Source organism: Esox lucius, chromosome 8 (genome assembly GCF_011004845.1).
Source record: "Esox lucius isolate fEsoLuc1 chromosome 8, fEsoLuc1.pri, whole genome shotgun sequence".
In the NCBI taxonomy this organism is placed as follows: Eukaryota; Metazoa; Chordata; class Actinopteri; order Esociformes; family Esocidae; genus Esox; species Esox lucius.
The window spans coordinates 3,876,639-3,900,082 of NC_047576.1; the positions used below are offsets into that span (position 1 = coordinate 3,876,639).

The window sequence follows — 23,444 nt, forward strand, 5'->3', positions numbered from 1 at the left end:
TATTGTTATTTTAAATATATATATATTTTTTTTTTTCAATTGAATTGTTCATGTTATAGGTCACATTTAAGGTGGAAAATGTCTGACAAGAATCATCTTTGTCTCATTCTTTTACGTCTCAAGAACCTGGCATTTTAACAGGGGTGTGTATACTTTTTATATCCACTGTATTTTCCAGTTGTCGGTCAGCATTCAAGACGTGCCAGTGTTTGTTTTTTTCTGACATGGCTGTACTGTTCGTGTAGTGGGTAGTGACGAAAGACGCACAGGACTCGTCGGTTGCTGTGAGGAAATGGTTTGGGTTGACGTCCTAGGTCATATTTCTATGCCTCACAGCCATTTATCAGTGTAACCCAGTTCGCTGAAGCGTTCATCCAAAATGTCCAGAAAACTTGTTCCATGTGCATCAAAGGTAAGCGTGAATTCTAGATGTTCACTGCTTGTGTTGATGGAGTGGAATTCCTGGAGTACCTCTGCTATGCCCTGGAATAAAAGGAATATGACATCAATAAAGCGTCTCCAGAGTTTGATATGGCGCAAGATTGGATTACAGACTGGAATGATTAGGAGTAATTTTGTTACCCATAACAGGTCCCTTATGCTGAATGAAGCCCTATGAAAAATTAGGTCATTGACTTTGATATTGTGCCATTGATTCTAGACCTCCTGGCAGGGATGTAAAGTTACCTAAAGGCTATTATTATAGAGCCAGACATATTGTCCAGCATCTTGAGTGTTAACCCTGTCCATAGAATCCCGTACCTGTCCAGGGATCGAATCCACACTGGGTCTTTTATAATCTATAGATATCCGCCTAATGAGACCACGATATAAGTCCCACTGGAGGCCTATCCAATCCTTTGTGGATTTAGGTAATGCATGAATAATGCTCGTAATTGGGTTGTGTAGTTTAATACAGTCATTATTTTGTCGGGATGTCTACACTCGTCTTGGAGCAAAGGCTTTGGCTAAACTGTTCGGTTTAGGGTCACCGCGTCTCGAATGTTGTGGTTGTCAGTCTACCACTCCTACAGCCACAACCTTACCAGAATTACACACTCATGTTTTAATTCATCAAATGCTTGTCTGTTCTTTCAGACACATTTGTAGAATGTGTATGCTTTGTGTCTACCTGCAAACTATTCATCCTACTTGCAACACACACTATATTTAATACCTATTAATATTCTGCCTGCCTCTATTTGCCTTAATTGCACATTTACAATTGCCATTTGTACTGCATTTCCCTTCATTGCACATCCACTTGTAACATTCATATACGTAATACTTGTGCATTTTCTGCCCTCTTCTGTTTTGCACTAATGGGTAGATTTTGACTGCATTTCATTGTTCTGTACTTGTATTGTTCAATGACAATAAAGTTTAATCTAATTTAGATACTATTCTTATGAATGAGAGACATCTATTTCCACCAATCTCCAGCATGTTGCTAGAGAAGGATTCATATATCTAAGTGAACAAATGGTGGATTGGGCTCTAAAGGGGGGGGGGGGGTTTGCTCGGCGTCCCCTTGCCCCATGCCTGACACATCAACAGTAGGAATATCATTATAAACAATCGGAATATCATATCAAATACAAAACTAAGTCATTAAATTACGCAGTGGGGATGACAGATTAACTGTTCCTCAAGACCGACACAAAAGAAGGGCTTATGGGACGTTAGGCTGATCACAATAACATCCTTGCTCTTCTGTTCTTCTTACCCTCTGACACGTCTTCCAAGTTCACTGTGCGGCTGTCCCTTTACGGGGCCTCAAAGGGTTCCCTCTTGCAACTAGCTTGAATTATACAGAATGTCCACATCCACAGACGTCGTAGGCATAATGCAAATCTGCATCAACAGATGATATAGTGGAATGCAAAGAAGGGACCTTTGCCTCTGAGTGCTGCCCACGTCCAATCTCGCAGGGCAGGGGTGTCACTAAGGCCAGGGTTTCTTATCATCATCAAGCCTTTAGTTTGAATCAGGTGTGTGAGTGCTAGGACAAACATATTAATTAGCCCCCCCCCAAATAAATCAGCATATCAACCAACATATCTGTTATTTCTTCTTTTTTTGTCAGCAATCGCATCCTAATCTTCTTTCAAATTGTATAGAATCTATTTTTTATTTTTTTACTATTTTCGTAAAAAACTTTATTTTCAGATGTAAAAATTTTTTTTAGACAAGTTGCAATTACTGAAATTCGACTTGCACGACAGACCAGTCGTCATGTAATATCAAAATTATCAATCTTTTTTTTCTTTACCGGAAGGCAAGAAAGCTAACTACAACTTTCTAGTACACTTCAAAGAAGACTACAATCTGTCATATGTAAGACAAATAAAAAGCAGTTATAATGAAATTCAACAAAATAATAAGGTGGCCAATAATTGGGGACGGTGGTCGGTAATAGGGGGTCGTATTTTAATCTACGTCACTAACCAACTACTGAAAATATTTCCCCTGAAATGTTAAAAATGATAATTAATGAAATGCTAGCTAATATGTGTATGTCACTAATAATCATTGATTACTTCATCAAACGATTACTCGGTACAAGAACATGTTTTTCAACATTGCTGTTGAATATGCCAATAAGGGTTCGAGATGAATTAAATTCAAATCTTTGCCACACAGTGGCAAAACTGTGCGTGTTCCACAGATTCATGTTTGTTTGGATTTAAAGTTAACATATTGCAACGTATTCTGTTCAGAGGAAGGGAGATCCGGTTTTTAATGTTTCTTTTTTTTAATTATGATAAACATTTGACTAAAGCAAATGACTAAATCTGTTTTGAAATGAATCAGGGAAATCACGTTTAGAAACAGAATATGTACTGTATGTGGATGTTCATCTTCTATTGAGTTTGTCTACTTAGTACAGCCGTTTTTGTGCCTTTTCTTGGTGTTGGATAGACAGACTGAAATGTAATTTCTTTATTTGGATATCATTTTGTCATGTTAGATCAGTGCCTAACACTAATCAGTGCCAACTGCAAAAACTATGAGATAGGTATACTTTTAGCCAACCTTTACCAAAAATAACCTCATTTTGATATAATTTACACCCGTTGTTACTCTAAAAATACATGATTAAAATGTTTTGGAGAGTTTGCCCAGACCCCCCCCCCAAAACGAGGCATCCATGAATTTCTAGTGACCTCCCTGTCGCAGAGTATTCTCTCCACACAGATAGTCACTGGAGTGTAACTTCTTCATTGTACACATTTTGATGTCCTGCTCGATGCCACTTACAACCATCTTAACTTTTCTTCACCTATGTTTTCAAGGATGTGCGTAAGACCAAAACAGTTCTACTAAAACATATTTAAAGGAAATGGGAATAATTACTGATCAGGCCATGAGGAGTTTAAATGCTTAATCCCAAATTAAAATCATAGTAATATTCAGGCCATCTACAATTTAATCAGAGTAATGGAATAATGCATGTTTCTGCCTTTTCATCCATCGCTTCATTTTAAGCCTGATATTGAAAAGTACAGCAATTTGTCAGAATAGATATTCACTTTTCATCCGTATTTTACTAAATCAATTGACTCAAACACATCTTCATTTACATTAACGACCAGTGAGCATTTGTGGTTAACTGGGTCGTAAAGACGGATTGTTCACCTTACCGGTTTATGGATTCGATCTAGTGACTCCAGTAACCGAAAAAGCTTTCTGCGGAATGTAGCCTAGGGCTTACATGTGATAAGGTCAGATTGCTAGATAGGCAAATAAATAAGCATGCATTTTCCGTAATAGAAAAACCTATTATACATTCTCCAGCAATAGGCAACAGTAACTAGGGTCCGGTAATAGACTGCTAGCTATATACAATACTGAGGCAGATCATTCAAAATGAATGATTATTAATCTGTCTCATATAATCCTATATGAATTCACCTGCCCCGAGTATTTGCTTTAACAAATAACAATTCATAACCACAGCCACAACCTCTATACAACAGAGAGTACACATAGCCTACCTCTATCATCTAAATCATTTCTGTTATGTCTCATCCAAATTGTTCTTCTGATAGCCCAGTTGTCTCATGACTTCACTGCAGTAGGCTTCCACTTCACCGATCTGCTCGACGTTTAACCGTTCTCTCCACGCGAAGATGGCTTCTTTAGCGTCTCTGGACGATATGAGAAACGGTTTGTCTGAAGAGTAGCCGTTGCCGTGCGTCATGTTCAACACAAACTTATCCATGGCCAGGAACGAGGAGAGGTTTGAGAAGCGATAGAGCCTCTGGAGTTCCTCCATGGGGTGTAAAACTAGGTCTTCGTAGCGGATCTTCATGTAATTCCGCTTTACCCAGTACGGCGCGTTTATGATCAGCATTATATCGTTCAGCCAGTTGTCACATATGAGCTCCATAGCGCTAGAAACATAACTATCAGCCCTGTTCCCCCTGTTGTTCGGCACCAATAGTCGTTTATATTTCTCCGTATGTTTTTTACTCCTCAGTACCTGTATGCTTTCTTTGACTAGAGCCTGTTTCGACTTCAGTCGTGAGTTGTGTACAGCTCTAGGGTCTCTGAACAACTGAATGACATGGAGATTTATAGCAGGATCTTTCACTAACGGGACGAGTACACCGATATCTAGAACCCGCACGCCTTTGATTACCACCACAGGGTACTTCTTGCACTCCCTCTCCAACTCCTTAATATCTTTCCGTTTACACTGTCCACAGACGTCTTCCTTAACTAAACCCACTTCATTTCTCTTGTGGCCATCGCACAGAGGTTCCGAGCAGATCACTTTGTTCATTTTCCATCCGAATATAAAAGCCGTGGAGATGTTCTGGGTCCCTGCGTATAGTTTCAAAACGGAGAAGTCACATCGGAATAATGCTTCCATCATATCACGCACTGCTCCTTGCAGACTGGCTGCGTCCCCGGGATATAGAGCTTGCCATATATGCCACATTGGCTCATAGAGATAGAATACATCAGGATGTTGGTTGAATAGCTCCCCTAAGAACGAAGAGCCAGTCCTCCAGGTAGCATGTAAATAAATGTGCGTCTTTTTAGAGAGGCTCCGGTTGACTCCCGTCTCCTCCGTGGTGTCCGTATTGTTGTTGAACTGGTCTCCGTTATTCCACATCTCCAAGTCTGGACACCTTCGCTGTTGCGGTCCATGTTTAATAATATGCGCTGATTTACTCCGATAGTCAAGCATATACGGAATTAACAGAAGTAATACAGAATATCCTAAAATTACGATTAAGTATTTCTTCTGTTGCCTCCTAGTCATTTCCCTCTCACAAAATCCGTTCGCGTTGCTCATGGGAGATTTGGCGCCGCTCTCAGCGTTGAGGCCACCAGAATTAAAGTTTTGTAGACGATATACAGACACGCCCATTGGAATGCCAAAGATAAAAGACTAGAGCCACCATTTCAAAATAGAAGCCCAGTCATACGTACCTTGTTTCAGGTGGTGTCCGTTTATGTACTTGACTTTTTAAAATCTGGAATAAAATGTGTACAACACAGCTGTAAATATAGCTAGAGATCGTCAGCCTACCAGTCTCTCTAACTGGCATTCCACTGTATGCTAAATGTAGGCTACTGTCTACCAATGCTAAGATATCGGCCAGACACATTAAATATGCTTTTTAGGATTTTTTGCCACGGCTGATAAAACAGTTTGAGACAGAACGTCCCCGAAATTCGTGTCATGTAGCGTAGGAGCAACTACAAACAAGTAGGCCTGCATGCTAATTTCCCCCCAAATTAATCAAAACCACTTGCTTTCAAACTTGGAAAGTCATTGGTAACGGAGGTTTGATAGGGATTTCACGAATCTATAGACTGCGCACATAAACAACATATTACACATCCAGCCCAAATTATGCCCGAAAAGTTCCAGACTGCATATTTCACTGTAAAGGTGTATTATAGTTTTGCTATATCCCTTCTGTCTGGTGTTAGGTGTTCATAGTTATATAGTCTTTAACTCCTTAACTCTGTTTTCGGGTGCCATTTCACAATAATTTCATTGTACAGGATGACGCTGTACAGTTCGTTGCATTTGACAAATAAACCTTGAAACTAGTCAGACTCACAGAAAAAGTCAGCAAGTCTCTTTTGTACATTTCAGGTTTTTTTACTTATATTTTTCATTAAAATAACTTTCCCTTAATTTGTATTAGGCTAACATAATTTTTTTTTTAAATGATAATATGTATCATTAAGCAATTCCATTTGCACTGGTAAATATCAGAAATATTTCAAATTTAAATTGTTTTTAAATTCTCTTAAAAACATATTAAAAAATAAATCATAAGGTTATAGATCTCAAAGTTTTTTTTTAACTTATATCTGACACATTTTTGTGTATGTGTAATAACATATATTTAGACCCATATTACCATGTTTCTGTTTTTGTGTGAGGGGAGTTGTCCTTATTGTACCAGGTAAGTATGCTTAGAACACGTTCTTTTTTACAGCAACAATCTGGGAGCAATTAAGGTTAGCGTAAGGATTAGAACCAGCAACGTTTCAGGTAGGGTTGCCTCTTGGCCATAGGTTACCCTACCTACTATTACAGCTTTAACAGGCTTACAGACTCTTCTCCAAGATTAATCTGAACTGCTTTATATATTTGTATAGTCATTTCCGGATGCTTATACAACATTCTAATAACTGGCCAATAACTAACATACCTTTAAATGGCACAGAAGAATCCACTGAGTGTAACTGAGGTGGTAATTGGTTTGTCAGCCAAACACAGCAAAACAGCACGTTTCTATCATCAGCACACAGCAGCACACAAACGCAGGCGTGTTATTTGTACAGTGCAGTTGTGAAAAAAGTTTCCGGCTTAAACATAAAAAGGAAAATAGCCAAAATGAACAACAATGCACATTATCAGTCAAGAGTGACACGCATCGCTCAGACGGACAACGCATGTCCGTTTGAGTGAATGACGCGCGTCCGTTGTGACGCCGGCATACATCAGAGGAGATTCTTATTTTAAATCATTTTTGCCCATGGCCCTCAAAAGGTCTGTGCACAGTTCCCGGGGCAGGTCTTGATCATAACCGTCCTGACCCTAAACTGACATAATTGATTCAAAAAGTCAAAGACTTGACCCTAAACTTTCCTGACCCTAAACTGGCACACCTGGCACATTGAATCAGGTGTGTCAGTTTGGAGGCAAAACAAAAATGTGAAACGTCGGGCTAGGCCTGAGGCGAGGTTTGGGAAAAATGTATTATCTTCTGTCGGGACCTTTAGCCAGTTCAAAATGGCAGTAATATTCAAATGGACACCTTCAGTTTGTCACAAGACAGACATTGTCAAACAAACACTGGGCTTGACGGTGATGATTTGCATGCAGAAAACCCTAGTAGACCAAATGTGAAACTTGGATAAGACCTAAATCAAAACAACACGTGACATTTTTGCAAACACTGAGTTTCCACCTTGTTTTGTCATATGCTCTCATTGGGTTAGGTTGTTTTACATTGCTTGAACATATTAGACCACTGCATGAAATGTTGACCAACCCGGCATTGGCCCATGCAAAACAACCTTTCTGAGTTAGCGTGTACGAGTATCCACTAATGATCATGATCCCAGTCAGAATTACTTTCAAATCTGCAGCAGGTTGTTTGTGGGTGGATGTGTGTGCATCTCTCTCTCTCTCTCTCTCTCTCTCTCTCTCTCTCTCTCTCTCTCTCTGTTTTAATTGGCTAGAATTTGATGTCATTAATTTTCATGATTTGTATCCTGGGTCGGATTTTTCAGCTTTGAGGAGATTTGAGATGGATAATTACATGTGACGGTAATGGCTCTGTAACATGTATACAACCCATAATCACACACTCACACACTGCAAAGTATACTATCAATTGTACAGTATTTACATGATTGCCCGAAGTTGGTTCCTGTTTCAGTCACGTTTTCCGTTGCGATCGCGTGGGTAACAAACAAAGCAAGGTAATGAGAGGCTGACAATGGAGCCTCAGTTTCCTACAATGACAGTAAGAATGGGTACGTTACATTACTGAATAATCTCCCATTTTGGGAAAGGTCCAGAGGTTGGAAGGGGATGGGATGGTTGTGGAAGGGATGAGATCACCGACATAAAAATCTGTGAGATGGAACGTGCCCGTTTTCAGTGACTGAAATTTGAATAGCCAACCACTTTCACGGTGGGAGTGACCGGACGTTGTTGCAGGAAGATAACAAAATACAAATGTAACTGCGGAGAGCTGAAACAAATGAGGCTATTTAAATACAGGCTATTCTGACCACAAAAAAAGAATGCAAACAAACATTTGAATTTTTGTATTATTACTTCGAGGGATGCGCTTTAGCTATCCTTTGTTAAAGTTAGATTACTGGAGCATTCTCATTGCACACGTTAGCTGGCTAGCTTTCGGCTTAGCTGTCTGTCTTTTCAATGACATTACAGTGCTGTAGCCAAATGATTACAACGCTACGCGGCCAGCTAGCTAGCTAAAACTTGACTTTTTTAAAAGCAATATTAGACAATTCAGCATTGCGAATCCTGTTTAAAATAATTGTAGCTTGGTCGTTGGTTACTTTCCCTAATTGAACTTCAGGTTGTCTGTTAGCTCAAGTTAGCCACAACAATGTCACATGCTCACTGGTCCAAATTCGAGAAAGAGACTGAGAAAGAGGTTAAGAACCTGATCAAACAGATTAGCGGGATTCAAGATGAAGGAGACCAGAACTTTCAATTAGCACTGAAGTTTACTTGGTCCAATTTTAGGTAAGGGTGTCATATTTCAATCATATGGATGTCCTCAGCAGTACTCTGCTGTTTAAGAAAAGGCTTTGGTCACGGAATGACAGTTGATACTTACGTTATTTGTATCTTGCGCACAGATTTCACCGTTTCCTAGATGCTAATAGTCACAAAGTTCAACGCAGTGTTAATGGGTAAGTTGGCCAACAGCCCAAACAATTTCTTAATGTACAAGTAACAGCAGATTCCTGCACGATATCTACTAGGGTGCCATAATGCTTTTAATTTAACTTTCAGAATCTATGAGAAACTTATGGTCCATTCAGACCTAAGTAAAGCTGATAGCTGGCTCAGACTAACAGAAGAGTTCCTGAACTCCCCTCTACCCAACACAGAGGGAACTAAGGTAGGGTTGGACAGTCATCTAACCACTCTGGATTCCTGACATGTAGCCCGGTAGCTGGGACATGTAGCCCGGTCGCTCATAGGATGGTTTTCCATTAGTGACAGATCACAGTTGCAGCCAGAGATGGAATTCTCAGTGTTTGTGAATCACCTGTGTCCTTCTGTTTATGGAGGTTAATGTAGCTTTACGGCCTTATAAGGATGAAGGACCTATTTAATGGGCACCAGCGTAATGCACACAAACCTTCGTAAAATGTGTCTGCCATCGATTCAGTTTGCAGTGCTTTTGAATGTCCTTACTTTAATGTGGCAGACCGATGTCCACCACAGTCTCCTCGCTTTGTTGCTGCACCTCTCAGACTCTCCCCTCAACTCCACCTACAGCGAGACTGCCCGGCCGAAGGAGACGGGTGGGTGCATCACGTTGCCTGTTAGAGTAATGGTCCTACGTGGTGTGTCCCCTTCACCTGGGCTATGTGAGTCCTTATCCCTGTGTCTCCACAGAGAAAGAAGACTCCTTTGACTGGGGTAGTTATCTCAGGGAGGGGGAAGACCTTGACCCTGGACCATACCCAGACACCCCGGTGAGTAAACCATGGTCACGCACAGGTAATGACCCTATCCCTATCCAGGTGGCCTGTTAAACCCTGTCTCTCTCCCTCTCTCTGTCTCTCTCCCTCTGTCTCTCCCTCTCTCTCTCTGTCTCTCTCTCTCTCTCTCCCTCTGTCTCTCTCTCTGTCTCTCTCTCTCTCTCTCTCTCTGTGTGTGTCTCTCTCTCTCTCTCTCTCTCTCTGTGTGTGTCTCTCTCTCTCTCTTCAAGGAGTGGTCTGAGGAGGAGGAGGAGGACAGTCAGGAGGTGCTCAGCAGAGAGGATTCTGGGATTCAGGTGGACCGCACCCCTCAGGAGGAGCAGGTGGAGAAACCGGCCACCGTTACCTGGACAGGTTGGTGATATTGGTTCCTTCCGATTGATTTTCATCTCTTTTTGATTGTACTCCATTTAATTGATTACTTAAGCGTGAGAATAACAATAATAGAAGACACCCCAGTTGTCTGGGCCAGTTATGCCTGTGATTTCCAACACTTCATGGGAGTTGTATGTTGACGGTCTGTGATGTGTTGAAAATCCATTAAGGATTTGAGGATCTATTTTCACCTACAAAAGGTTCATTTGGGTTGTGGATGGCGGAGCGATTAGACTGGCCTAGTCTCCAACGAGGTGAGGCTCTGTCGTCCTCTGGTACAAAACTGAAACCTTTCTTCTTTTAGCTCTTACCTCCAAAGGTTTGGATTAGAAAAATGACTATTCCTTTCCAAACAGTCACTATGAGGTTCAACTCTAGACTCAGCGTTTACCTTTTGGGTGTTTGTGTTCGTATTGGTTTTGCCATTTGCAAACTACAACCTATTTTATGCATGGTACCTATTTTCAGGGAACCATGTGTATTGGGACAAATTGTTCGTTATCTGATTGCACATTCTTTCCATGGAATAACTGTCTGACATCTGTAACCCATTGACCACACCTGACGCTGGGCAGTCCTGTTCTTTCCCACACGCTTTCCTCTTGCCATCGGTGGTCACACCTCCCATGCAGGCAGTTTTTGGTACATTTGGTCCACCCATGTCCTGGCCATCCTGTTGTTCAAGACTGTGTTAACTAGTGGTTTACACTTTGCAGAATAACCTCTGTAGTACGATATAGTACCGATGGTAGTGGCTGACACATGCCTAAATCCTGGAGAGTCCTGTCTCTTCAAGTATTTTTTCCGCCCTGTTTTCATTATGTGAGCTTTTTACAGTCTTTTCCAAGGTCCCAATTGGCCTGCCAGACCATTTGTTTGCTGAACTCATCAGGGCGTTCCTTCTTTTTATGATCTTCCAAAGTGCTGTTTTGGGTTAGCTTGGGTTCTCATAGTGACAGACCCCAGTAGCGCACTCCAAAGGCTGATGTAAAGGTGGAATACACCTGATGGACCAGAAACATCTGTCAAGACTTTTTTTTTCTCATTATATTTGGAAATCGATTGGAAATAGGAACTCTTTTTTTGGTTCATGAAATTAGCTAATGGTATACTTTCATTAGAAACATCACTGGACAAGTACTGTACAATGCCCATGTCTCAGATACTTCAATAATATATATACTACTATAATCTATCCTTCTTTATTCACCCAAATAGTGTTTTTCTGAGCCCACTGTTGAGACATGGTATGGTTTAGCCATTAGTTTGATAGTGAGTGTTATCTCACTTAGGATTTTAAATTGTGGAAGTTGTTATGGGCTGGAATCCTGATATATTTGTTCTGAGAGGTATTGCTGTAATTTCTGTTACCTACAAGAACGTTAAGGCTGTGTGATTTCCTCATTTAATTTCACTAATGGACTCCAAGGTGGAGTAACAGTTTGTCAGCTACACAGGCATCTGGTCGCAGAAGTTCAGCACTGAGTGCTTCCTCAACCTCAATTATATGTTTCAGTGGGAGAACCAGATGCCAGAGCCTGGCTGGAACAGCACGTGGTGACACCCTACTGGCAGAACCACGCCAGCCGCTTCCCCCACAGCCTTCATCTGCACTCCAACCTGCTCAACATCTGGTGAGTCCACCTGGCCGGAGTACCGGACGGCACTGACTTTGACCGGATGGTCCAAAGTAGCCCTCGGTCTAGACCGCTGTTGTCTGTGCTGGTCCTGATGTGTCCAGCACAGAGTGCCAGACTCGTGAGGAAGTCTCTCCTACTCACTGTGCTGTTCAGGTACTGCTGGTTACAGCCGAGTCCAGTGTGTTGTTGAACACAGCCACGGGTCAGCGAGTACAGCCAACGTCAGCAGGAGTCCACCCCGCTCCGTGTACTGAAATGGAGTTAGCAGGTTTAGGGTCATTCATCTAAAATGACGTGATTTATTGAGAGACAACATGTGATAGTAAATAGCATAATTCATTGCACTGAATACTCAGAGTAGGTCCAGAGTAGGCTGATGGGGCAGCTTTGATTTGTTCAGTTCATATGAGGCAAGCGGTTTTGTGATAATATTTCCATAAGAAATGAAATAGTTTTAATACCAGTCCCCTTCTTCTACACACCTGTCCCCTTCTTCTACACACCTGTCCCCCTCTTCTACACACCTGTCCCCCTCTTCTACACACCTGTCCCCTTCTTCTACACACCTGTCCCCTTCTTCTACACACCTGTCCCCTTCTTCTACACACCTGTCCCCTTCTTCTACACACCTGTCCCCCTCTTCTACACACCTGTCCCCTTCTTCTACACACCTGTCCCCTTCTTCTACACACCTGTCCCCTTCTTCTACACACCTGTCCCCTTCTTCTACACACCTGTCCCCTTCTTCTACACACCTGTCCCCCTCTTCTACACACCTGTCCCCCTCTTCTACACACCTGTCCCCCTCTTCTACACACCTGTCCCCCTCTTCTACACACCTGTCTCTACAATATAATGGCTTGCTCTATTCTTCATTTGCAGCAGTAATTGCATAGTTATGCATCGTTTGCTTCTCCTCGCCCATCAACACATTGTCCTCCATTGTCCATGCAAAATGAATTTAATCTTTTTTAAAAAGAATTTACTAAACTTTTATTTAATGAGGTTATGGCTGGTTATATAAAAAAAGAAATCCAGAAACCAACCAGATACATGGTCAAATGCATGACAAAAGCTGTAATCGGGTTTTATTAATAAAGTTTTTATATGATGGTGGTCCAAAATATTCTAGATTACTGTCGATTACTTGTCACCTTGTGGCTTTGATGGTGTTACAGTGGCCTGTGCTTTTAATGTAATTGTCGACTGGAAAACGGAGCATTCAACCAACAGGAGATGAGCCAGCCCCTAATGTTCTGAGAAAGAGGTGCAGCACGTAAAAAGTAATGAAATGACACGCCGTCCTGAACGTGGTTCTGAAACCCGTTCTTCCTGAAATTCTGACGGTGACATTGTGTTATGTGGACTAAAAGGGACTCATTTAGGAAGAGTGAAACGAAGGCAAGTGCGTGGTGGGGGGTGGAATTGGGAGGAACATTGGACGTCATTTTGACGCGTGTGGCCTGACCCGTAATGCCAACTGTATAATTAACCCGCCTTTTTCTCCACAGGGATCAACACTTGTACAACAGCGACCCGTTGTATGTGCCTGAAGAGAAGGCCTTTGTCACGGAGACCCAGGTGATACGGGAGACGCTGTGGTGAGGAGTCCCGTGGCAATACAAATAGTTTGAAGGCTGATACTAGGAGGGGCACACAGATCATGGCCTTAAAAGCTCGTCATGATGGTGACGTACACAGCCATTGTTTCAGTCTGGATATACCCCCATGGTGTTGCTAGGAGTCATGGCTTATAGAAGCACTTGGTCTTGTTGACCTTTCTGGACATCGAGACGCATCAGCCTTCTCCCCTCAGGGTTGTGATGGAAGTAAAGCCTTCTCCCTGATGGGCTATTAAAGGTGTTCAGGGACTGGTTAGTCCTAATTGTTTTTCCAGGTCTTTTCTGCTCCATGCTTGTTATTTTTTTCAGGCTGCTCTCTGGGGTGAAGAAACACTTTATATTCCAGCATCAGGATGGCAAAGTGGTGGTTAGGAATGACGTGGTGGTCACCCACCTGACCCATGTAAGTCCATCACTCTAATATAAAACAGTTACTACATTAATGTGGTCTAATAACCACATTGACTACATTAACCTGGTCTAATCACCACATTGACTACATTAACCTGGTCTAATCACCACATTGACTACATTAACCTGGTCTAATCACCACATTGACTATATTAACCTGGTCTAATCACCACATTGACTATATTAACCTGGTCTAATAACCACATTGACTACATTAACCTGGTCTAATAACCACATTGACTACATTAACCTGGTCTAATCACCACTGTCTGCCATTTCACTGTCCTGTTTAAGACCATCTGTGTGTCTCTCTCTCTCTGTGTGTCTCTCTCTCTCTCTGTGTCTCTCTCTCTGTGTGTCTCTCTCTCTGTGTGTCTCTCTCTCTCTGTCTGTCTCTCTCTCTCTCTGTGTCTCTCTCTCTCTGTGTCTCTCTCTCTCTGTGTCTCTGTGTCTCTCTCTCTCTCTCTCTGTGTGTCTCTCTCTCTCTCTGTGTGTCTCTCTCTCTCTCTGTGTCTCTCTCTCTCTCTGTGTCTCTCTCTCTCTCTCTCTCTCTCTCTGTGTCTCTCTCTCTCTCTCTCTCTCTCTCTCTGTCTCTCTCTCTCTCTCTCTCTCTCTCTCTCTCTCTGTGTCTCTCTCTCTCTCTCTCTCTCTCTCTCTCTGTGTCTCTCTCTCTCTCTCTCTGTGTCTCTCTCTCTCTCTCTCTGTGTGTGTGTGTCTCTCTCTCTCTCTCTCTCTGTGTCTCTCTCTCTCTCTCTCTCTCTCTCTCTCTCTCTCTCTCTCTCTCTCTCTCTCTCTCTGTGTCTCTCTCTCTCTCTGTGTCTCTCTGTCTCTGTCTCTGTCTCTCTCTCTCTCTGTCTCTCCTGTAATGTATACTCTCTTACCTCCTTGTCTTGTAGAGTTGCCTTCAGTCGGTGCTGGAGCATATAGCAGTATACGGCCAGGCGGTGTCCCGGCTGCAGAGGTTTATAGATGAGGTGACAGGGTACCAGACTGAGCCCTCCCCTCCCGGATCCTCCAGCTGTAAAAAGGGATCTGAGCCTCCCTTCAGGACCTACCAGGCCTTCGTCTGGGCCCTCTACAAATATTTCACCAGCTTTAAACAGGAGCTCACCTCCATAGAGAGAGACATCATAGGAAAAGGCATGTTGAACTGGATGTGATTATGTTGGGTGGTTTAGGGTCTGGGGGATTCTGGGATGAGGGTTTTAGATCCTGTCTGGGGGATTCTGGGATGAGGGTTTTAGATCCTGTCTGGGGGATTCTGTGATTAGGGTTTTAGATCCTGTCTGGGGGATTCTGGGATGAGGGTTTTAGATCCTGTCTGGGGGATTCTGTGATTAGGGTTTTAGATCCTGTCTGGGGGATTCTGGGATGAGGGTTTTAGATCCTGTCTGGGGGATTCTGGGATGAGGGTTTTAGATCCTGTCTGGGGGATTCTGGGATGAGGGTTTTAGATCCTGTCTGGGGGATTCTGGGATGAGGGTTTTAGATCCTGTCTGGGGGATTCTGGGATGAGGGTTTTAGATCCTGTCTGGGGGATTCTGGGATGAGGGTTTTAGATCCTGTCTGGGGGATTCTGGGATGAGGGTTTTAGATCCTGTCTGGGGGATTCTGGGATGAGGGTTTTAGATCCTGTCTGGGGGATTCTGGGATGAGGGTTTTAGATCCTGTCTGGGGGATTCTGGGATGAGGGTTTTAGATCCTGTCTGGGGGATTCTGTGATGGGGTTTTACTTTAGAGAATTATTTCTGAAAAACCTGGGAATGTATTTTAACTGTGGTTTTAACTAATGGTCCGTTTAGATGAGACGGTGACCTTGTCAGGTGTTTTGGACCGCTTGAGTCCCCACCTGGCCCAGATCAAGGTGCTCCACAAGGTGTTCTGCACGGGCGTGGCTGAGGTACCCCCAGAGACACCTAACGTGGTGCGGGCCTCGCACCTCCTCAACACCCTCTACAAGGCCATCATCGAGTACGACAGCGTGGGGGAAGCCTCCCAGCAGGCTGTGAGTGGTCCTCCTTGTGCGTTCGACTGGCGTGGTTCTTACAGTTGTAGGCCAAAACCGCTGGTGGCACCTAACTACCCTGACCTCTGACCCCTGACATGTCTCAGGTAGCCCTGCTCTTCTCTCTGTGGACGGAAACCGTCAGGCCGTACCTAGAGATCGTGGACGAGTGGATCGTTCACGGTCACCTGTTTGACCCCGCTAGAGAGTTTATCATTCAGAGGTATGGACTGACAGTGGGTGTGGGTGTGGCGGGGGGGGGCTGAAACCACCTGTCTTGACCTTCTCCCCTGTCTCCTCCCTGCCTCCCTCTCTGTTCCCGCAGGAACAAGGATGTGCCCGTGAACCACAGAGACTTCTGGTACGCCACCTACACCCTGTACAGCATCTCGGAGAGCGTGGAGAGCGAGGAGAGGCTGAGTGACGCGGCCAGTGGGAGCAGTGCAGGGGAGCAGAGCTCCCGCTCGCAGCTCACCATGGTCTCCTTCCTCAAGCCCGTCCTCAAACAGATCATCATGGCCGGGAAGAGCATGCAGCTCCTCAAGAACCTGGACTGTAAAGAGGCCGAGCCGACTGACAGCCCCACCAGAGGTCAGGGTTGGTCCGTAGCGGTCCCCACCAGAGGTCAGGGTTGGTCCGTAGCGGTCCCCACCAGAGGTCAGGGTTGGTCCGTAGCGGTCCCCACCAGAGGTCAGGGTTGGTCCGTAGCGGTCCCCACCAGAGGTCAGGGTTGGTACGTAGCGGTCCCCACCAGAGGTCAGGGTTGATCCCCACCGGAGGTCAGGGTTGGTCAGGGTTGGTCCCCACCAGAGGTCAGGGTTGGTCCCCACCAGAGGTCAGGGTTGGTCCCCACCAGAGGTCAGGGTTGGTCCGTAGCGGTCCCCACCAGAGGTCAGGGTTGGTCCCCACCAGAGGTCAGGGTTGGTCCGTAGCGGTCCCCACCAGAGGTCCGTATTGGGCTGGAGATAAACACAGCAGGTGTATGAAAACAAAAAGAAACGCCTGAGAGGAGTTAACGTGAACTGTTAACATTCATTATTGTTTGCTTTTCTGCTTTTTAAAAACCCAATTCACCCAGTTTCTGTCATCTCTCATAGACCCACCAGGCTGTTGTTAGTCTGGTGCTGGTGTGAACCAGGCTGTTGTTAGTCTGGTGCTGGTGTGAACCAGGCTGTTGTTAGTCTGGTGCTGGTGTGAACCAGGCTGTTGTTAGTCTGGTGCTGGTGTGAACCAGGCTGTTGTTAGTCTGGTGCTGGTGTGAACCAGGCTGTTGTTAGTCTGGTGCTGAACCCTCTGATCCAGTATGCAGTAAGATAGATGTGTCTGAGTTGCCTGAGGTGTTTCTGAGAATCTCATTAGGTTTGATACATTTTTCACCTGCTGAGTCCCTGAATGTATTCTGATACCTGGTTAGATCCACAGGCCATGTTTGTTCCTTTCTCCCCCTCAATTCCTAATGTTCCCTGTCCTCTGTATGGCCCAGATGCTGAGAGGAAGAGCCTGTACACTCTCTTCCTGGAGTCCGTTCAGTCCCGCCTCCGTTGCCGGGATGCGACTCCCGTGGATACGGTCACTGAGCAACAGGCCACCAAGCAGAGCCTGATCAAGATGCAGTCGATCGTCGCTCAGCATCTACAGATGGATGACATCCATGACCCTCTGCTGGCCATCAACTTCGCTAGGTGAGGAGTCTCATTACGTCCCGCTCTAGCAGAGGTATGAGAAGTACAAAGTAAAAGCACTCCGCTGGGTTCGGCTGTGTTTACCACTTTAGGGAAATATCAATTTAAGATCTGTCGTAACCGCAGGTGAAGAGTTCAAAACTAACCAGTAATCAATTAAATAAAAAGTAAGAGTGTAAGTTATCAATTAAGATCTGTTAATAAAACTCTTTGCCTGGTCATCTAGCTCTTCCTTAGGAACTTCCCAAAACTGGTGAACACAACAGAGTACTTTTACTTTGTACTTTTTACACCTCTGCATACTAGCCCTTAGACACAGCACTAGACCCCAGGGTCTTCCTGGGTTTCATGTCTCAGGGCTGATGATAATGATCGTTGTTGATCAGGCCATCCCACAGGACTTTCTTTAGGTAAGCCCAGAACTCACCTGACCTTTCAAGGCTGGCTGTTCATGACTCACTGCATCATTTTATAACACGTACGGAGTCTCCCGACTTCCAGACCCAGTCAGACTAACCGTGACGTTGCCCTCAGGCTGTACCTGGAGCAGAGTGACTTCCAGACCCAGTCAGACTAACCGTGACGTTGCCCTCAGGCTGTACCTGGAGCAGAGTGACTTCCACGAGCGGTTTTCGGGCGGCGACGTGGTCGTGGACCGTTCGTCCGAGTCGGTGACGTGCCAGACCTTTGAGCTGACCCTGCGCTCTTGCCTCTACCCACACATACGGCAGAGATACATCGAGTGCTGCGGCAACCTCATGACCACGCTGAAAAAGGACTACAGGTACACTATGTCTGTCATGCAGTGATATATCTGCTCTGTCGAGGAGTCTTTACTTAAAGAGTGTCCCAACTTCAGGAGCGTCTCTAGTTTAGCACGGTCTAAGCTAGGACAAGAGTTGTACACCTTGCAGTAAGGTGTTCTTAACCAAGGCGCAGTTTAAAAGGCGTGCACCCTGTAGGCTGCCATTTCTAACGCCTAAGTGTTCCTGGCCACTCCCCCAGGCTCCTGGAGTACCTTCAGGCCATGAGAAACTACTTCCTGTTGGAGGCGGGAGACACCATGTATGACTTCTACACGGCCATCTTTGACAAGGTCCTGGAGAAGGAGAGCTGGCAGCAGCTGTCATTCCTCAACGTTCAGCTTCAGGAAGCTGTTGGACAGCGCCACCCAGAGGACAGCAGCAGGTACTTGTCGGCAGTAACCTATTGGTTAGGGTTTGTTATGGTTTTGAGGTATCGTGAGTTGATGGGAGATCTCAGATACACTATGTAAAACAGATGCTGTTCGTACACAAAACAAACATGACCTATCGTGCAGTTACATCGTGTAAAATTAAGCATATGTTTCTTGTTGCCTGACGCCAATGCTATTGATATTAATTACTCAATAATATGCTGTATAATGTTTGTGTTTATCAGGTTGTCCATCTTCTTGGAGACGATCGACCCGAGCAGAAAGAAACAGCCCGTTAATAATCTGGATGGTCTAATCCTCAGTTACAAGGTGAGCCGGCAGCCCACTGTATCCACTGTATCCACTGTATCCACTGTATCCACTGTATCCACTGCAAAGTGTTTCGGTTCCCCCTGCAGTGTCAGGAGATGTCATCAGGTGGGCCTCCCAAATGGCACCCTATTCTGTAATCAGAGCCTTATGGACCCAGTTATGTTAGGTATATGCATGTTTAGGGAAAAGGGTGCAGTTTGGGAGGGATGCTGTATCGACCCTGTTATGTTTACCTGTAGGTGCCTTGGCCTGTGGACATCGTCATCAGCTCTGAGTGTCAGAAGATCTACAACCAGGTGTTTCTGTTGCTGCTGCAGATCAAGTGGGCCAAGTACAGTCTGGACACGCTCAGATTCAGTGGGACGTCTCTCTCTCCCTCTCACCCTGTCACTTTATACATTTCCTTCATGGCCCATCTCTCACACCCACCCCTCTCAATCTCTCCCACTCTCCCAAGCCTCCCACTCTCCCAAGCCTCCCACTTTTTTTCTTTTCTTTTTCCTTTTATAGAACAACATGTCCAGACTTATCATCAAGACTCCACAGGGGTTTGTTATAATAATGTAATGTTTCTGTCTATAGATTTGACCATAGCTGCTAAGGGTTTGGGGGGCGTTCCAGAGGAGATGGCGGCCAAGGAGCCAATCGATCAACAAATTCACCGGATGTTTCTGCTACGGGTCAAACTGATGCACTTCGTCAACAGTCTTCACAACTACATCATGACTAGAGTAAGATCAACGACGTCTGACCTCTAAAGGATGTATGAAACGTAGCAAAATGTATTTGTTCTAGGCCAGTTCGTAAGTATTCAATGGAAGAGATTACAGTAGCCACAAACTTTCTGTTCTAGACCAAAAACTGCACTAGTAGTAGTTCTGAACCTTAGCAATATTTGTGCAGATGTTTTTGCTACTTTATGTCTAAGTGATCCATACTTTACTAGACAATATCTGTCTTGTTAGATTCTGCACAGTACAGGTCTGGAGTTTCAGCATCAGGTCCAGGAAGCAAAAGACCTGGACCAGCTGATCAAGATCCACTACAGATACCTTTCCACTATCCACGACCGCTGTCTGCTCAGAGAGAAGGTAAATCACTGTAGTTACTGGCCCCACACTTTAGGAACGTAGACAGAATCTGGCTTTATCTTCGCAACAGTACCCCTATTGTGAAGCATTGCAGCCGTCACAACACAACTAAATATCTAATGGTGTTTTGGTAATGTTAGTCCGGTGGTGTGTTGTTTTGATAATGTTAGTCCGGTGTTTTGGTAATGTTAGTCCGGCGGTGTGGTGCATCAAATAGACTCTGGATTTAGCCCAGAGAAAAGTATTATTCCAATTGGACTCTTAATATCTCACCCAGCACAGCCAGAAGAGGACTGGTCACCCCTCTGAGCCTGGGTCCTCTCTAGGTTTCTTCCTGAAATTCAACCATCTTAGGGAGTTTTTCCTAGCCACTGAAATTCAACACTACTGTTGTTTGCTCCTTGGGGTTTAAGGCCGGGTGTCTCTGTAAAGCACATTGTGACAACTGCTTTTGTAAAAAGGGCTTTATAAATACATTTGATTGATTGAGTGTATTGGTAATGTTAGTCCGGCGGTGTGGTGTATCGGTAATGTTAGTCTGGTGTATCGGTAATGTTAGTCTGGTGTATCGGTAATGTTAGTCTGGTGTTTTGGTAATGTTAGTCTGGTGTTTTGGTAATGTTAGTCCGGCAGTGTGTTGTATCTGTAATGTTAGTTTGGTGTTTTGGTAATGTTAGTCCGGCGGTGTAGTGTATCGGTAATGTTAGTCCGGTCTTTTGGTAATGTTAGTCTGTCAGTGTGTTGTATTGGTAATGTTAGTCCGGTGTTTTGGTAATGTTAGTTCGGCGGTGTGGTGTATCGGTAATGATAGTCCGGTGTTTTGGTAATGTTAGTCCGGCGGTGTGGTGTATCGTTTGTGTATCGTATGTGTTTTTTTTTTCAGGTGAGCTTTGTGAAGGAGGCGATCATGAAGGTTCTCAATCTGGTCCTCATCTTCTCCGACCGATGGCAGGCTGGCTTCGGAGCATGGAAGTGAGTAGGCTCATTCATTAGAGAAGTTAGCAATTATGATTAACATGGATGTGATTCTGCTGTTTAGTGTAAACATGTTCCCTGTATTGTCACTGTATGAGCTAAAATTTAACATTTTGTTGCTTGTTTCCAGGATTGAATCCATTGACAAAATGGAGTCTGATTTTAAGAACTGTCACATGTTCCTGGTTACTATATTAAACAAGGCTGTCTGCCGCGGATCTTTTCCACACTGTGAGTTACATAACGACTGGTTTAATTTAAAGGCACCAATGTGTTTATACAGTTCTGGAAAAAATTAAGAGACCACTGCACATTTTTCTTTCCTTTCAAAAAAAGTTTAAAAGGAAAGTTTTGAGTGAGGAACAGAAGTATTCAATTTGCAGCAGTCTCTTAATTTTAACCCTTCTGTTCCTCACTCAAAACCTTCCTTTTCAACTTTTTTGGAATTGAAAGAAAGGTTGCAGTGGTCCACTTTTTTTCCGGTGCTGTATAAATGCATTTTTGTAGTTTGAGGAGTTTACTTCAGGGTTTATGCTGGAGATTTTGATACATTTTCTGCTGACTAACTGATCGTCTGACTAACCGTTTTAATGTGCCTGTGATACACAGCAATTCATTCCATTGAAGTCTGCATAGGAACCCACAGACCATTAGGCTTGAATGTTTAAATACTGTTCAGTGGATAACTGATTAACTCTTAGCTTTTAACATCCCTGCAAAGTGTCTTGGCGCAAACTATGTGTTGGAGCAAACATGCCTGTCTGTCTTCTGTCTCACAGTAGAGTCCCTGGCTCTGTCTCTGATGGCTGGCTTTGAACAGTGCTGAGACGAACTCCTCTCTGCCTGCCCACCCCGACCCACGAAGAACTTAAAACCATGAGTGTGTTCCGGATCACTTCTCATTTCCTTTTCAGGGCACCACTTTCGACCAGTGCCCGCAGGTCTTTGTTCAAAAGTAGAGGGCTACAAGAGGATTGGTCTGCTGTGAGGGACAAACACTGGATGCTGTGGCTGCTTCTTTTCTGAGACGGCTGTCACAGTTGGCACATGACTCGGGGGGAAGGAGGATGACGATGTCACCAGTAGCCGGGGAAGAATGATGTCACAGTTCCTCGGGGTGGCTGGTCGGGAGGGGAGGGTCGCTATGGTCTCCTACATCATAAGTGCTCCTTGTAAAGGCCATTTAGTGCTCTCAGAAGTATTAAATGTGCGATTGTTTGTAAATATTGATTCCGAATCTGTATTATGTTAGTTGTGAACACTTGTCCATTTGTAGACTCCATGCACAATAAACCCCTGGTGATGCTGTTACTGTTTTATAACTGCGTGTTCAATTAAAAGCAAAGTTTTCTGATTTAGATTCTGCTGAGATTAGTTTGAATGTTGCCCTTTTACATCTGTTGGTCGGTCACCCGAACACCAGTCACTGCAGAATAGATTATTACTACTGTACGTGTTTATTCTCTTAGTTTTACATTGGGGAGTTACACCATTTTTAAAATCAGTTAAACCTGAACGTTACTACATGGAAGTTTGCTTGGGTCTTGTCAAAAATAATGTAATGATTTTAGTGACCTGTGAAATTACTAATTATATGGTGCAATCTATTTGCATGTCACGCAAGCCAAACGCCGATAAAGTCTTGCAGTGACAACGACCCAAAGCACACATCCAAATCCACAAAAGCAATGCTTCATCAGAAGATTAATGTTTTGGAATGGCCCAGCCAGAGCCCAGACCTGAATCCAATTGAACATCTGTGGGGTGATCTGAAGAGGGCTGTGCACAGGAGATGTCCTCGCAATCTGACAGATTTGGAGTGCTTTTGCAAAGAAGAGTGGGCTAATATTGCCACATCAAGATGTGCCATGCTAATAGACTCCTACCCAAAAAGACTGAGTGCTGTAATAACATCAAAAGGTGCTTAAACAAAGTATTAGTTCAAAGGTGTGCACATTTATACAACCAGGTTATTGTGAGGTTTTTTTTTTTCCTCAAAGATTTCAGTTGGTTTTTCAATTGAATTGTTCACATTAAAAGTGGAAGAAGTTCTGACATGATTTATCTTTGTCTCATTATTTTACATCACAAAAACCTGGCATTTTAACAGGGGTGTATATATTTTTATATCCACTGTAACTACCTCAAGGCAGTATAATATTTGGTATTTTTTATAGCAATGTGTCAAATCCTAAATTCAACCATGCACTGAAATGTTTCTTCCAAAAGCAAAACCCTTTTCCTACCTCTGTCACCAAAACCTCTGAACAAACCTCCCTTGCTCGTTGATTTGGCATTTGAAGTCATATTATACATTTTGGAAACAAACCTCTACAACACAAACCATTCAGGAAGGTATTTTTTGCACAAATCTTTCAACATATATACCTAATAGTTA

General features: G+C 43.8%; 2 protein-coding genes across 3 annotated transcripts; one reads left to right on the forward strand and one right to left on the reverse strand.

Moving 5' to 3' along the window:
• Positions 1 to 5,398, reverse strand: chst7 (carbohydrate (N-acetylglucosamine 6-O) sulfotransferase 7). Its single transcript, XM_010899484.4, has 2 exons — positions 3,999 to 5,398; positions 1 to 483 (listed from the first exon to the last, which is right to left on the reverse strand). Exon 1 carries the CDS (start codon positions 5,381 to 5,383, stop codon positions 4,022 to 4,024), a length of 1,362 nt encoding a protein of 453 aa, XP_010897786.2. The 5' UTR covers positions 5,384 to 5,398; the 3' UTR covers positions 1 to 483; positions 3,999 to 4,021.
• Positions 5,399 to 8,165: 2,767 nt separating this feature from the next.
• Positions 8,166 to 22,354, forward strand: tubgcp5 (tubulin, gamma complex associated protein 5). Of its 2 annotated transcripts, none has more exons than XM_029121800.2 (23): positions 8,166 to 8,764; positions 8,881 to 8,934; positions 9,038 to 9,146; positions 9,459 to 9,555; positions 9,650 to 9,729; positions 9,966 to 10,089; positions 11,627 to 11,744; positions 13,262 to 13,351; positions 13,682 to 13,775; positions 14,680 to 14,923; positions 15,586 to 15,788; positions 15,896 to 16,011; positions 16,114 to 16,379; positions 17,272 to 17,470; positions 18,066 to 18,254; positions 18,476 to 18,658; positions 18,893 to 18,977; positions 19,220 to 19,366; positions 19,583 to 19,711; positions 19,946 to 20,071; positions 20,955 to 21,043; positions 21,177 to 21,277; positions 21,826 to 22,354. In XM_029121800.2, the coding sequence occupies exons 1-23, from the start codon at positions 8,625 to 8,627 to the stop codon at positions 21,870 to 21,872; spliced, it is 3,030 nt and encodes a 1,009-aa protein (XP_028977633.2). In that variant the 5' UTR covers positions 8,166 to 8,624; the 3' UTR covers positions 21,873 to 22,354. The 2 variants fall into 2 exon arrangements, with proteins under 2 accessions (XP_028977633.2, XP_028977632.2); XM_029121799.2 differs by having other exon boundaries at positions 19,220 to 19,340; positions 19,563 to 19,711.
• Positions 22,355 to 23,444: the final 1,090 nt, after the last annotated feature.